At 45.6% G+C, this 12,525-nt stretch overlaps 1 protein-coding gene across 3 annotated transcripts in view; it reads right to left on the minus strand.

The window, feature by feature from the left end:
• Positions 1-12,525, minus strand: part of dysf (dysferlin, limb girdle muscular dystrophy 2B (autosomal recessive)) — a 55,308-nt gene that overhangs the window by 24,407 nt on the left and 18,376 nt on the right. For all 3 annotated transcript variants that reach the window (XR_013773047.1, XM_079295193.1, XM_079295192.1), the window contains 15 exons: positions 12,021-12,135; positions 11,829-11,934; positions 11,532-11,674; positions 11,151-11,324; positions 10,913-10,997; positions 10,709-10,786; positions 8,701-8,882; positions 8,158-8,298; positions 8,026-8,055; positions 7,859-7,894; positions 7,321-7,362; positions 6,753-6,854; positions 6,380-6,541; positions 3,951-4,128; positions 3,795-3,865 (listed from right to left, as the gene is read on the minus strand). Coding sequence is in view for 2 of the 3 variants with exons in the window: in XM_079295193.1 (XP_079151319.1) it covers positions 3,795-3,865; positions 3,951-4,128; positions 6,380-6,541; positions 6,753-6,854; positions 7,321-7,362; positions 7,859-7,894; positions 8,026-8,055; positions 8,158-8,298; positions 8,701-8,882; positions 10,709-10,786; positions 10,913-10,997; positions 11,151-11,324; positions 11,532-11,674; positions 11,829-11,934; positions 12,021-12,135 (1,645 nt within the window). In the remaining variant the exon portion in view is untranslated. The remainder of the gene's footprint in view (positions 1-3,794; positions 3,866-3,950; positions 4,129-6,379; positions 6,542-6,752; positions 6,855-7,320; positions 7,363-7,858; positions 7,895-8,025; positions 8,056-8,157; positions 8,299-8,700; positions 8,883-10,708; positions 10,787-10,912; positions 10,998-11,150; positions 11,325-11,531; positions 11,675-11,828; positions 11,935-12,020; positions 12,136-12,525) is intronic.

The following is a 12,525-nucleotide window of genomic DNA, read 5'->3' on the forward strand; positions in this document are numbered from 1 at the left end:
CATGAATGAATGGAGTTAAAAGATGAGTCTGTTACCTACATGGAGGCTGGAACTAGAGGCGGAAAGGTTAATCAAAGCTGAGCCGGATCGATCTGCAAGCTACGGAACACATGCACACACTTTCAGGTTAGCTGGTTAGCGTTAGCCACAATATTAGCATCACATATCAGTGTTATATTAAATAAACAAGCAATTTCTAATGGTTGGCATACACATTAAACACACTATTCATTAGTCATTGCACACAACACAACTGTAGGCTTGTAGCGGACCGCAAATGTAAGCGGTTGCATCGCTGTTGTTGAATCATCACAAGTAACAGCTGTATATCAGAGACAGTCACATGATGTTAAATCAAGAGTGGAAGAGAGAAAAACAGTTTTTGACCTCGTCGATATTAAATAGTTTTTGTTTGAAACGCAGGAAGATGTGTGTGTGTGTGTGTGTGTGTGTGTGTGTGTGTGTGTGTGAAGCTATCGTGGCGCCTGTGGGTAACGGGATAACAAAGACAGACACAAATAAATTAAAGACCAGAGAGGAGTTGAAGATGACGGAGGGATCACAGAGGGGACGAGTGGTTGATGAACCACAACAATGAAGGGAGAGAAGAAGAAAAAGAGGAGGGTAACATGCCCTTTAATGAGCTACCACATTAAAACCAACTGTCAGCTTGATAGATGGAGAAGGAAAGAAGGAATGGGAGAAGGATGGAGCGGGATGGAGGAAGAGAAAGAGAGAAAGGCCAAAGATATGTGGTATGTTGACAGACATGGCACAAAGGTGTGAAAGAAGAGTAAAGTGGAAAACAGAGTGATGGAGGGAAATAAAGATGGAGAGAAAATGATGAAGAAGAGAGGTAATGGTAAGGAAAAGTATAGTAAAGATAAGAAGGATAGAGATGGAGAGAAGCAGGTCAAAGAGGAAGGGAAGGACTGAAGGGAGACAGAAGGTGATGCAAGAAGGAAAAGTAGGAAGTGAGGAGTTGAGAGGAGAAAGGGATGTATGTACACAGGAAGAGGAAGAAATTAAAGAAAAGAGGAGTAATTATTCAAGGAAAAGAGTAGAAGGAAGGAAGGAAAGCAAGAAGAAAGTAAGAAATGATGGAGGTAAGAAATGATGCGTTGAGGGAAAATGAGGAAGGAAGGTATTTGACTGAAGATGATACTGTCGTCCAGATGAAGGCAGCAAGGAAAGGAAGGAAGGAGATGAGGAAGGAAGGTGCAGATGAATAAAGATGGAGGGATAATGAGACAGGAGACAACTAACAAGGAACAGACTCCATGTGTTTGTTTATGCACACTGTAACACACACACACACACACACACAAACCACAGGCTTCCATTAAGGGTCACATTTTCCCCTTCAATGATCACCAGGAGGAAGACTTCACTGAGACAAAAGAGAGAGGGAGGAGAAGAGAGGAGGAGAAGAGATGTACAGGAATGAGAAGAGAGAAGAGGAGGACCACGATGGGAGTGTAAAAAAGAGAAGTAGAAGAAGAAGGCAGAGAGGAGGAGAGGGCGAGGAAGCGAAAAGGTGGAGAAACGTAATGAGAGGGCGAGGAAGAGGAGCAGCAGAATAGTTGAGGAGGATAGAAAGTAGAGAAGAAAGAGAATATCTTAGAAAGGGCAAAGAAAGCGGTGACAGCAGAGGGGAAAAAGTGAGGCGAAGAACAGAAGAAGTGAATCCAGAACAGAAGTCTTGAATCATCGATCCACAGACACGAGGCCGACGGGAACCACGAGCCTCCAATTCTTTCCCCAAAAAAATCACAACTTCTCCGCAGATTCCCCGTCTTTAAATGCCCCCTCTACGTTCTTTAAAGAAGGGGAGCCAATCCAGTGGTTTTCCATGTTGGAGCACATTAACTTCAAATCCTGTGAACTGTACAACATTTTCCAACATCTGCCACACTGTCGGCACCGATGTCTTTACATTGTTTTTTATACAAACGGCTATTCTGGCTAGTGCTGACCCTCCGCTAAGCCCCGCCCTCCCGCGGCTACTCCGTCAAGCTGTCAGAGCTACGTTACCGTGGAGACCACGCGGCTCAAGCCTACAGATCACATATTGCGTGAACAAGATCGTTATCTCTCAGTTCCGCTTTCCTCGGCTCGCTCCATCTTTGACTCCACTTTCTAACAGTAACTCCGTCTCTTCTCCTCCTACTATTTTTTGTAAATGCAACAACATCATTATAAACACAGTAATCGTTTCGTGCTTTTATGTTGTTTTTATGGCCTCCGGGGACCACGGTCGGTTTGATGACAGTGCATTCCTGAGCTCCCTTCAGTCCTTATTGGTACAAACGGTATTAAACGAGGATAGCTGCGGTCTGTGTGTGTGTGTGTGTGTGTGTGTGTGTGTGTGTGTGTGTGTGTCTGTGTGTGTGTGTGTGTCTGTGTGTGTGTGTGTGTTTGCCCCCGCAAAAAGAGTGTATGAAAGCCTCACGCAGTCTGCCAAACCAATAACATCAAATGATGTTGTCTCCTGATACTGTACAATGTTCTATTCGCTAAAATACACAAAGTAACCATTTAATAGACCACAGCAGTGTGTGTGTGTGTGTGTGTGTGTGTGTGTTTACGGACTTTCATTTTTCTCTGTGATGTGAACTTATTTGCTTTCTTGCAGAGAGATAAATCTCTCTCATGTCTGTACAGCAAATATGAAGCTGCAGCTTGCAGCCGGCTAACTTAGCTTAGCATAAAGACTACAAACAGGGGGAAACAGCTAGCATGTGCTCTGCCCGGTCTCCTAAAAATTACAATAGATATTAGACAGAATTGTCCGCCTGTCCTCCACCTTTGTAAGCTGCGAGTCACCGGTCACACGATTTGCTTCCCTCTGTGTGTGTCTGAAACTAAAGAAATTTAAACAGGGATTTGAAAATAGTTTCCGCGATCCTCCATCGAAAGACAGAAACTACGAGAGAGAGAGAGAGAGAGAGAGAGAGAGAGAGAGATACTAAACGTCTTAAACTTGGAGAAAAGAGACGGAGGGGAGAGGGAGAGAGAATGTTAATGATTGGTGACGAGCGCGGGTCTTGCGGTCCCAACGGTAACCACCGACCACAGAGACGGTTGCCATGTCATCATGTCAGATCATGTTTATTTATGCTGCTGGTACCACTCAACCCACACACACACACACACACACACACACACACACACGGAAAAATTAGTGTTTCATACTTGCCCTTTACACCCCGCGCACCAAAAAGCACACATTTACGCACTCATACAAAGACGCACAGATAAACAAGTGTCAGTAGAAATGTCGAGACACGCACACACATTCCTCATACATCATTTGGGAGAACGGCTGAATCATTGGGTATTAAACCACTTACAGTCAGTTCAGCTGCAATCAACAGCAACCGGAGAAGTTCAGCTTCAGTTTTTCTTTCACTGAACAAATGCAAGCAGCATCTTTTTTTTTTCTGGGATCTGTTCAATCAATGTGATACCTGTGACAGCATCGATTGATCATCAATAGCAGTCATACCTCGGTTATTTCAAACTTCATATTTAATACGAACTACGGTCAGCGAGTATCTACGTTTATATTATATCTCTCTGTAAAGTATAGTTTTCATCGTTGGTGGCGGGGTCCGCCATTCCCGCACTGGATTGATACACATGCATGCATGTACTTCAGCGTTTGTAATGTGTTCTTTTTGATAAAAGCCTCCCTGATCACTGATGTAGACGCTACATAATTGCACTTATTGCTCATCAATAACGTGCTGTTGTTCACAACCCTAACCCACAAACTGACTGGACGTCTTTACCTGGTCGGGCATGAGCGGCTCCTCGTCGTCGATGTCAATAAAAACCTCCCCGCTGAACTGGGGCGTCTCACCTGCACACACAGCAGAAATCGTACATCAACACCGATTATAAGTTCAGCACTTTAATAGACACGTTCATATCCATCCACGCCTTACGTCTCCACTCCTCCTCCTCCTCCTCTTCCTCCGCCGCTCGTTCCTCCTCTGGCGCGCACCGGTACTCCTCCAGCGACCGGATGGTGCACTGGCCGACCACCGGCTTCCTCCCAAACTGACGGTTGTCGATGACTTTGATGACGATGGGCGGCATGTAGAGCTCCTCGCGGGGAAGTCTCTGTGGAGAGGTGCCGGTAATAAAAAGAGGGATTAAAACAAAGAAAAGAGAGAAAGGGGTGATGGAGGAAAAGAAAAACAGAACGGAAAATAACATGAAAAAGACAGACGCTTGACTCTGATTGGTTATGCCGCCTGCCCGCCTGATGCTGATTGGCTATGGCTGCTGACTGTCTGAAGTTGATTGGTCACGCCTTGGTGACGGTCCAATCCGGGCATCGTTACACCTTAGCTGACCCCTCCCACGGTACTGAACCCATCGAGGTAGGGGTTTTGATCTTTGTGAGGGAAATCAGCATCTCAGCTGACGCCATGAAAAGCCACATTTACCCTAAATGGCAACATGGCTTACTCTGTTCTTTTCCACGCTTCGCCAAGTTTAGCAAGAAACGCCCCGTGAAACAAATGCCACCGCAACTTGTGTTGACGATTTGAATGATTGTCTCTGGCTTTAAAAAAGGCTTAAGTGCGGCTCATGATGCTAAACTCGCACAATAAACTGAGCGAGCTAACATTAGGCAGTTAGACACTTCAAAGAGTTGCATTTAAAGAAACTATGCACATGATATTCTCTTATGCCCCCGTGACAGACGAAAACACTTAAGCCAACTTAAGGCCTTAATAGTGTTAACATTAAATGCTTGGACTCGGTTCGAGGGCTGAATTTAAGGGGAAATCTGTGCATATTTCCACAGTCCGCTTGAGGCCGTCACACTCTTGCGGTGGTCAACACGGGCCCTTAATCTTGTTAACATTAAACGTGCCCGAGCCAAAGCCAGGATATGTATTTGAGGGGGAAAATACGTGAATATTTCCACACTCCAATTAAAGCTGTCATAATAAAACCCTGAGGTGATCAACTTCAGACCTTAACATCGTTAACATTAAACTCTCCGAGCCTGTTCTGGAGCCGCCGTTAGGAAAAACGTGGGCAATAGTTCCATATTTCAGCTTTTTAATCCGAGAACACTTAGGTTGAATGTAATGGCTTCGACGTAAACTCAGTGGAACTCTATTCACGGAGGACAGAAGAGTTCAGATAACGGCTTACACGGACTGTAGACGCTCATAAAAGACAATGAACAAGAGACATGTGGTTTGTTTACGATATAAAGCCAGTACAATGTATAGAAACCTTAAACCCAACTCCTACTCTACTTGATGCTACTTCTATTGTACTTGTTATTCCACTACATTTGTCTGACAGATAAAGTTTGATCACAATAACATTTTACGTACAAATAATCAGCTTATAAAACGAAATGCTTCATCAAAGATCAGAGCGGTGGTTCCGGGATATCGAGCCTCTAAACTTCCCACATGGTCTCATTTATGTACAGCACAGTCCGGTCGCATTCAGGCAACAGAAGACAGCATTCGTTTAATTCTTTTCCTACTTTGCATGAGTAAGCGTTGACCTATTCTTTCCCCTCTCCAAAGGGCGACCACAGCCTGAGCCTTTTGGGTGCCACTTAAAACCGCCGTCTTCAATGGCAGCTTCCTGTGGTTTGATGCGGTAAAAGCAGAGAAGCCAATTCTTTCCCGTGAGTCACGCGCGTACGGTAAGAGCTGGAAGAACAGCAGCAGGCGTTTGAGGCAGCGCGTAGGCCGGTAAGTGGCTCGTATCAGCTTCCTGAAATTGGAATCTCCCACAAAAAAACCTTTTGACATGCTGTGTTGCCAAACTGATATGGCAACGGTTGCATATTTTAGATATCATGACGTCGCATAAACAAACTTTCTGAGATTCCAGTTGTAAATTTAGGAGAACAAAAACCACTGATATTCTCTGCGATGTATGCATGTTGTCGGGTTTATGGGGCATTTGATTGAGTGGCATGTATGACCTCGATCTGCAGCAACATCCACTTTAAAAGGTCAGCGTTTGTGCCACGGTCACATCCATGTTAAATACCTCCTCCCTGCATCAGTGATGTAGACTGTGATAGCCACGGGAGGAGTCCCTCACCCTGCAGAAATGTTCCCCGTCTGATGGAAAACCAGCCGAAGCTGGAAGCGTCTAAAATATGTGCCTCCTACAACGTCCACACTTACTGCTTTCATGCTAACGGGAGAAGGAACAGTGGAGTCCATTATTGCGGCTCCACTGATGAAGATAAATGACGCAAAACCACATCACTGCAGAGCTCTCATTAGCCATCTAAGCAGCGAGCCTCCGCACTGATTACATCCGCGTGTGCGTGTGTGTGTGTGTGTGTGTGCGTGCGTGCAGCATGTCTCCGCGCCCTCACCACATCAAGGACGAGCGTGTTGACGTCAAAGTTGGGCTTCTTCTTCATGCTGCGGATGACGCAGCTCTGGACCGTGACGCCTCCGCACTCCACCTGCAGGCTCGGGGAGGTGATGCTCGCCAACTGGAAACTCTTCAGGTTGCGAACGCCCCACGCTAAGACCTGACGGAGGGGACAGGAAGAGATGAGGTGCATGGACTTCGGGTCTCCGTTGTTGCCCTCCTCCACAAAGGAGCCACCTTTCAAGCCCACAGGAGGTTCATCTTTGATACTCAAAACATAGATTTCACCAAAGTATACGTCTCGAACATGAGAAGCTTCCAAGAAACGGAGATGTTAGGCGGAGAAATGAAGCAGTAGATCTGAGCGATACCTCGATGGCGGTTCTCTGCAGAACAGGTTTGATTCCCTGAGGAACCACGAAGACGTTGGGTTCTCTCTGAGGGGGCGGGTGGGGAAGGTCCGACTCCTCCGGCTGCCAATAGGAACGCACAAAAGGACAAAAACGTATGAAAAACAAGCCGAGCTGTTCATCGCCAGATTAGTGTTTAAATGTTAAGTCACAAAATGTTCGGTGTTAACATCAAATGAGTCGGGAAAACCATTCAAGTCGAGACGAATGGAGGTTAAGTCTGTTAACATACAGACAGAAATACATTTTATATTTGGCTTGTTTCGTTATTCACAATTATTATTCACAAAGAAATAATAACTTCTGCATGAAATCAACAAAATGCAGAACAGAAAATGTTGTTCGTGGAATTTAGGATTATTAAAGTATGAAAAAATGGCGGAAGAGTTTTACAGAAGGAAGCTTCTGTGAGGCCAGGTAACATGCATGTATTGTGTAGTTATCTCCGTGTGCTGGACAGTACATGAACATGCAGACATGAAACAGCTTGGATCATTGTTGTGTTAATATTTGTGTGTGAACATTGTACCCATTGCTGCAGGTTGTCAGAGAGGAACGCTGGAAACATCAACTGATGAAGTGACATCGAAGAAAAACAGACGGGAAAGAAAAGTTGAACAAATAAAAGAAAGATAAATCATCAGAGGAGATGTTCAGGAATTTTCAAATTCTCCAGACACATGGATGCCATTTTTGATTCATTTCAAAGCAGGATTTCTATTAACGAGACAGAGACGCCACAGTTGTTATCACCACAGATGTGTCGATATAAGAAAACTCATTTCACAGCGTTGTGAAGGAGATTTCTAATAATCATAGGAAGTACAAGCACGAAGAATGAGGATATTGACTTTTCTCCATTCGTGGATGTAAAATGTGTGAAATAGCATCAAGAAGACTTCCGGTTGCAGCGGGGCTCTTTCTCCACCCTTGTGCATGCAGACCTCTGACGTATAAGAACAGAGTGAAACCCCTTCACTCTCTTTATCGTCCTCTTCGTTTGAATGATGGGATTCGTTTGTGTTTAAATGCACTGTGTGACAAGAACTGTGTTGGTGCGGTTTTACCTCGTCCAGAACGTGGATGGAGGCCATGAAGTCTCCCTGCAGGCGAGACGGGAAAACAACAATGGTTGGATTGTAACGGTATGAAAATACACACGACAGATAAATCCAAGAAAAAGCTTCAGCGAGAACTAAAGAAAGGTAAAACTGAAAGAAAACGATGGACCTACCTCTTGACCTGGAATATGATGAGCAGCTGGCTGTAGACACAACATGACATTTCTGTTATAAAATGATTGAAATTGTAATAATTAGAAGATAGAAGTAGAAGATGAGGTAAGTGGCGATGGTCGACCTCCGACCTTTTCTCTGCGTATGAGCTCGAAGGCGGCCAGAAGCTCGCCGGCGTTCTTGTCCCCTCGGCGAATCGGGAACCAGGCCAGGTGGGGGGAGGCGGTCAGGGAGGGCTGGCACACACAGCGGCCCATGAACTCATCCGCACCCTGGACATCAGAAACACACACACATATGCATATATATATACACATACATACATATATATATATATATATGTGTGTGTACACATACAGTCTTTATACAGAGCAGAAGGATATTAAATTAAAGCTACTACGAGGAACTTTCAGTTTGTGTTGATGTTGGCGCCCCCCTGTGGAAAAAGGCAGTAGTGTTTGAGAGCACCAGAGTCCCTTTAGAAAACCTCTCATTTTACTGCCAAAGGGCACAGATGACGTATTAAAAACAACTGTATAGAAATAGCCAATCCTCTCACTAATGCTGTCTTTAGAGGCATCAGTGTTTGATTTGTACATGTATCATTACACCAATACTAACACCCCAAGACGGAACAAAATCTAAAACCGTACATAGAGGTTTGATAGACTCACGTATGTGTCCTGATCGTACAGCTCCACCACGATGTTGGGCGGAGCGGCGATCGTGGCCTCGAGGTCGCCGAAAATCTGCACCTCGTAGAAGATGAGCGTCTGGTCCCACGTGGGGTTCAAGGTGTTGCGCACCGTCACCGTTTTCTGGGACTGATGGAGGAAGGACACGATGGCGTAGGGGTCTGGGGAGAGGAAACGGGAATACGTCCTTTTACTCGTGCTGCTGTGAAACACACGCTTTGACCGCAGGCGACGAGTTTCTGGTTTGTTTTACGCACAAAGAAGAAGAAACTGTCAGGAAGTTCAACTGCAAAAGAAATAAACTATTTATAAATATATATTTATAGTTTATTATGTGAGCTAGAAGATGATATTAGATGAGATGCAAGACTGGGACGTTTATTTAAATGCATTTTGCCGACTGGGTTGCTAATGTGTGATTGGGATCCGCTCCTATTTATCGGGTTCTTTCTCAGCCCGTGCTTCACGCTGCCACCAAGTTTCATGAGGGTTTTTTTCAGTAATGCTGCTAAAAATCAAACAAACTGAAAACATCTTGGCGGAGATGATAATCAGGTTTTTTTAATGAGGCGCCCCAGTTGAAGCTGAAGGTTATCGTTGGAGCGAGGGAATGCCTTCTTAATGAGGGTCCTCACAAATACTGTACAAACTCAGATATGTGTGTGTGTGTGCGTGTGTGTGTGTGTCTGTCCAAACTATCCCGGCGTCCCACACGGTGACATCAGCAGCTTGGGAATGCCGAGCTCGAGACGGAGGTACACTGCTGGAGAAGTTTGTTATTCCAGGTCACAACCACTCTCTTCCATGTTAACACACACACACACACACACAACTTACAATGTGGACACGTGCATAAAACCCACATATATGTACAGTTACACACACACACAGTGAGTCGTTTGTTATTTCAGGCCGAGTAAAGAGTCTCTATGGAGCGGTTAGCGATAGAGTAAACAGAAGCTAAGTTGCATTTTCCCACCAGCCCTCAATTAACCTTGGAAGTGACACACACACACACACACACACAGACAACACACACACACACACACACACGGTGACCCATTCAATTACCGTCCATTCCCACCAAACAGCCCATGAGCTCATGTAAACAGCAACACAAACAGCCCAGGGGGGTGATGTAAGTCTGTGTGTCGGAGGGGAAACAGTAGAAGCCAGTGGGACACGCGGGGGTACACGAACACAACGGAGACCGGGGAGAGAGACGTTGAGAGGAGGAGGAGGAGGAGAGAGAGGAAGGCGTCGGGACAGGGAGAGACAGATAGAAGAAGGGGGGAGGAAAGAGAGGAAAGAGAGAAAAGAATGAAGAGAAGATCTCTAAATGTGGGAATTTAGATCATCAATGAAATACATTCACGAAGACGGAAAGAAAGACAGACGGTAAGGATGAAGGGCTGAAATAAAGACATTCAGACAAAGAATGGTAGAAAGACAGAAAGAAAGAGAGATTCTTTGATAGCTGATGTTCTTTAATCACGGCCGCCCAGACGCCATGTAACACCAGACGAACACACGACTGAAGCCCATCCATCAACTCTACCCATCCGTTACACTGTGTGTGTGTGTGTGTGTGTGTGTGTGTGTGTGTGTGTGTGTGTGTGTGTCTTTAGCCGACCTCCCTCCATCATCTATCATTTCTCTCTCCCTCTGTCTATTCATCCGTCTGTTATTCAAAGCCTCGTCTCTGTTTTTACATCTGAGTCTGCGGTGAGTTTCTGATGAACACGCACGCACACACACACACACACACACACACACACACACACACACACACCGTAGTTTCCATGACTTCCTTCAGATAATAACTTCACTGTCCTCTCTTTTTGCAGGGCTACTAATGTCTCAGTGTCTGCGGGAGCTTTAAGAAAAAAGTGTTCAGGGAAAATCCACGAATAATACTTTCCGGCCACCAGATGGCGCTTGAGTTATAAGCATCACAACTGATATGTGAGCGATCACTGCACGGTACCTGAGAAGCTGTCTTTGTCCATGGCCGGCAGGTCTCTGGCCTGGTACAGGTAACAGCGCAGGTGGTAGCGGGTGCCCCCTAAACACACACACACACACACACACACACACGCACACGTCATTGTATTGACGCAGTAAGAGATCGATGAAAAACGAAAGAACAGCGCAGATGGAAGTTAAAGAACAGTGTTGGGCGCCGTCTTACGGTCAAAGAAACAGGAAATGGTCGGTCTGTTGACTCCGAACGTGGGCGTGGCGGACTTGTCTTCGTTCTTGTCGTCTATGCTGCTCTGTGGGACGAGGAGGAGGAGGAAGATGAAGATCACATTTAGAAAGAAAGGAACAGGAACACATATTCATGAAACATAGCAGGGCCTTCAAAATAAAAGACTCCATACTTTTGGCACCACATGAACACATACATATGTCTCTCTCTCTCTCACCAGAGAACACTCCAGAGCAAAGATGGCCGCCGCTCCCGTCTTCTCCAGCGGCTCCATGCGGTACCTCCACCTGCGCCTCCTGAAGCTGTCCGTCTTCCTCGGCTTCAGGTGGAACCTCCAGCCGAACAGCGAGGCGTACTCCCAGCCCTCCCTCTCCGCCTCGTCCGGACGCTGCTGTAAACACACACACACACACACACACACACACAAACACACAATAACCACTGTGAACATCTGTGTGTGTTTCATCTCCTCTCATGCTCATTTGTGCCACTAGACCACCATCTAGTGGCAGGAAGTAAATTATGTCATCAGCAACTCAATATTTAAAGGACAGTTAAATCATAAATACAGAAGTCAAATGTGTCTTTTTCGCGCTACCTTTTTGAGAGCTTCCATCTTCTGCTGGTCTCGCCGTCTCATCCGTATCCATCGCCTTCTCCGGTTGGTGTGGTACATCTTTTCTGCCGGCACCCACGACTTGGGACGGCGGTCCGGAGGGATGGGGATGCCGTACTCCCAGCCTGGTGGAGGAAGAAGTACTCGGACTCTTCATTGAAGGAAATGTACCAATACAACAAGCTAAGAGGACTCACATTACAATTGAAAGTGCTCATAGTGCTTTACAGGTTAAGTCTCTTTGTGACTTAAAAAAAACTATGATTCTATGATGTGCACCTTGATCATCCACCGCCCTGTTGAGATCTTCGCTCCACTCCACCTCCTCCCAAACCCAACCTGGAGGACACTCCACCTCGTCCTTTGGCACCGCCTTCTCCCCATTCTGACACAGATCAACAGCGATGAGTCAAACCACACACACACACACACACGTACCGTGTTTACACACACGTTTCTACACACACGTACCACGTCAGTGTACCCCTCCGGCATGCCGATCCACTGTCCGCCCGGTAACCTCATCTGGTTTTCAAACACTTCCTCTGAGAAGGTCATGTGACCGGCGTCCACGTCAAACAGCAGTCTGAGGGTTTGTCATCACAGATGTTTATCCAGCACACATAAATACACATGAATACACATGAGTAATAAGAAATATGGACTGTCTTCATATCACTTGATTGCGTAATAAAGACACAGAGGTAATCAATAGAAAACAGGTGAGGATGTTAGCATCGTGCAGCCGGAAGTAGAAGAAGAAACAAATGAAATAAAAACACAGTGACGGAGATATGATAGATCTTCTGGTTGAAGGATTTTGTTTTGGCTCCATCTTCAGCTCTAAACGTTAAAGATGGGGCCAGTTTTACTCAATTCATATTTGCCAGCATGTAGAGGGAACGTTTGAATTTGAAATGATGACATTGCACCAAACAAAGCCAATGAAGCAGTGAAAGAATACTTAGAAACACCA

The sequence above is a fragment of the Melanostigma gelatinosum genome (assembly GCF_949748355.1).
Source record: "Melanostigma gelatinosum genome assembly, chromosome: 23".
NCBI classification, from domain to species: domain Eukaryota; kingdom Metazoa; phylum Chordata; class Actinopteri; order Perciformes; family Zoarcidae; genus Melanostigma; species Melanostigma gelatinosum.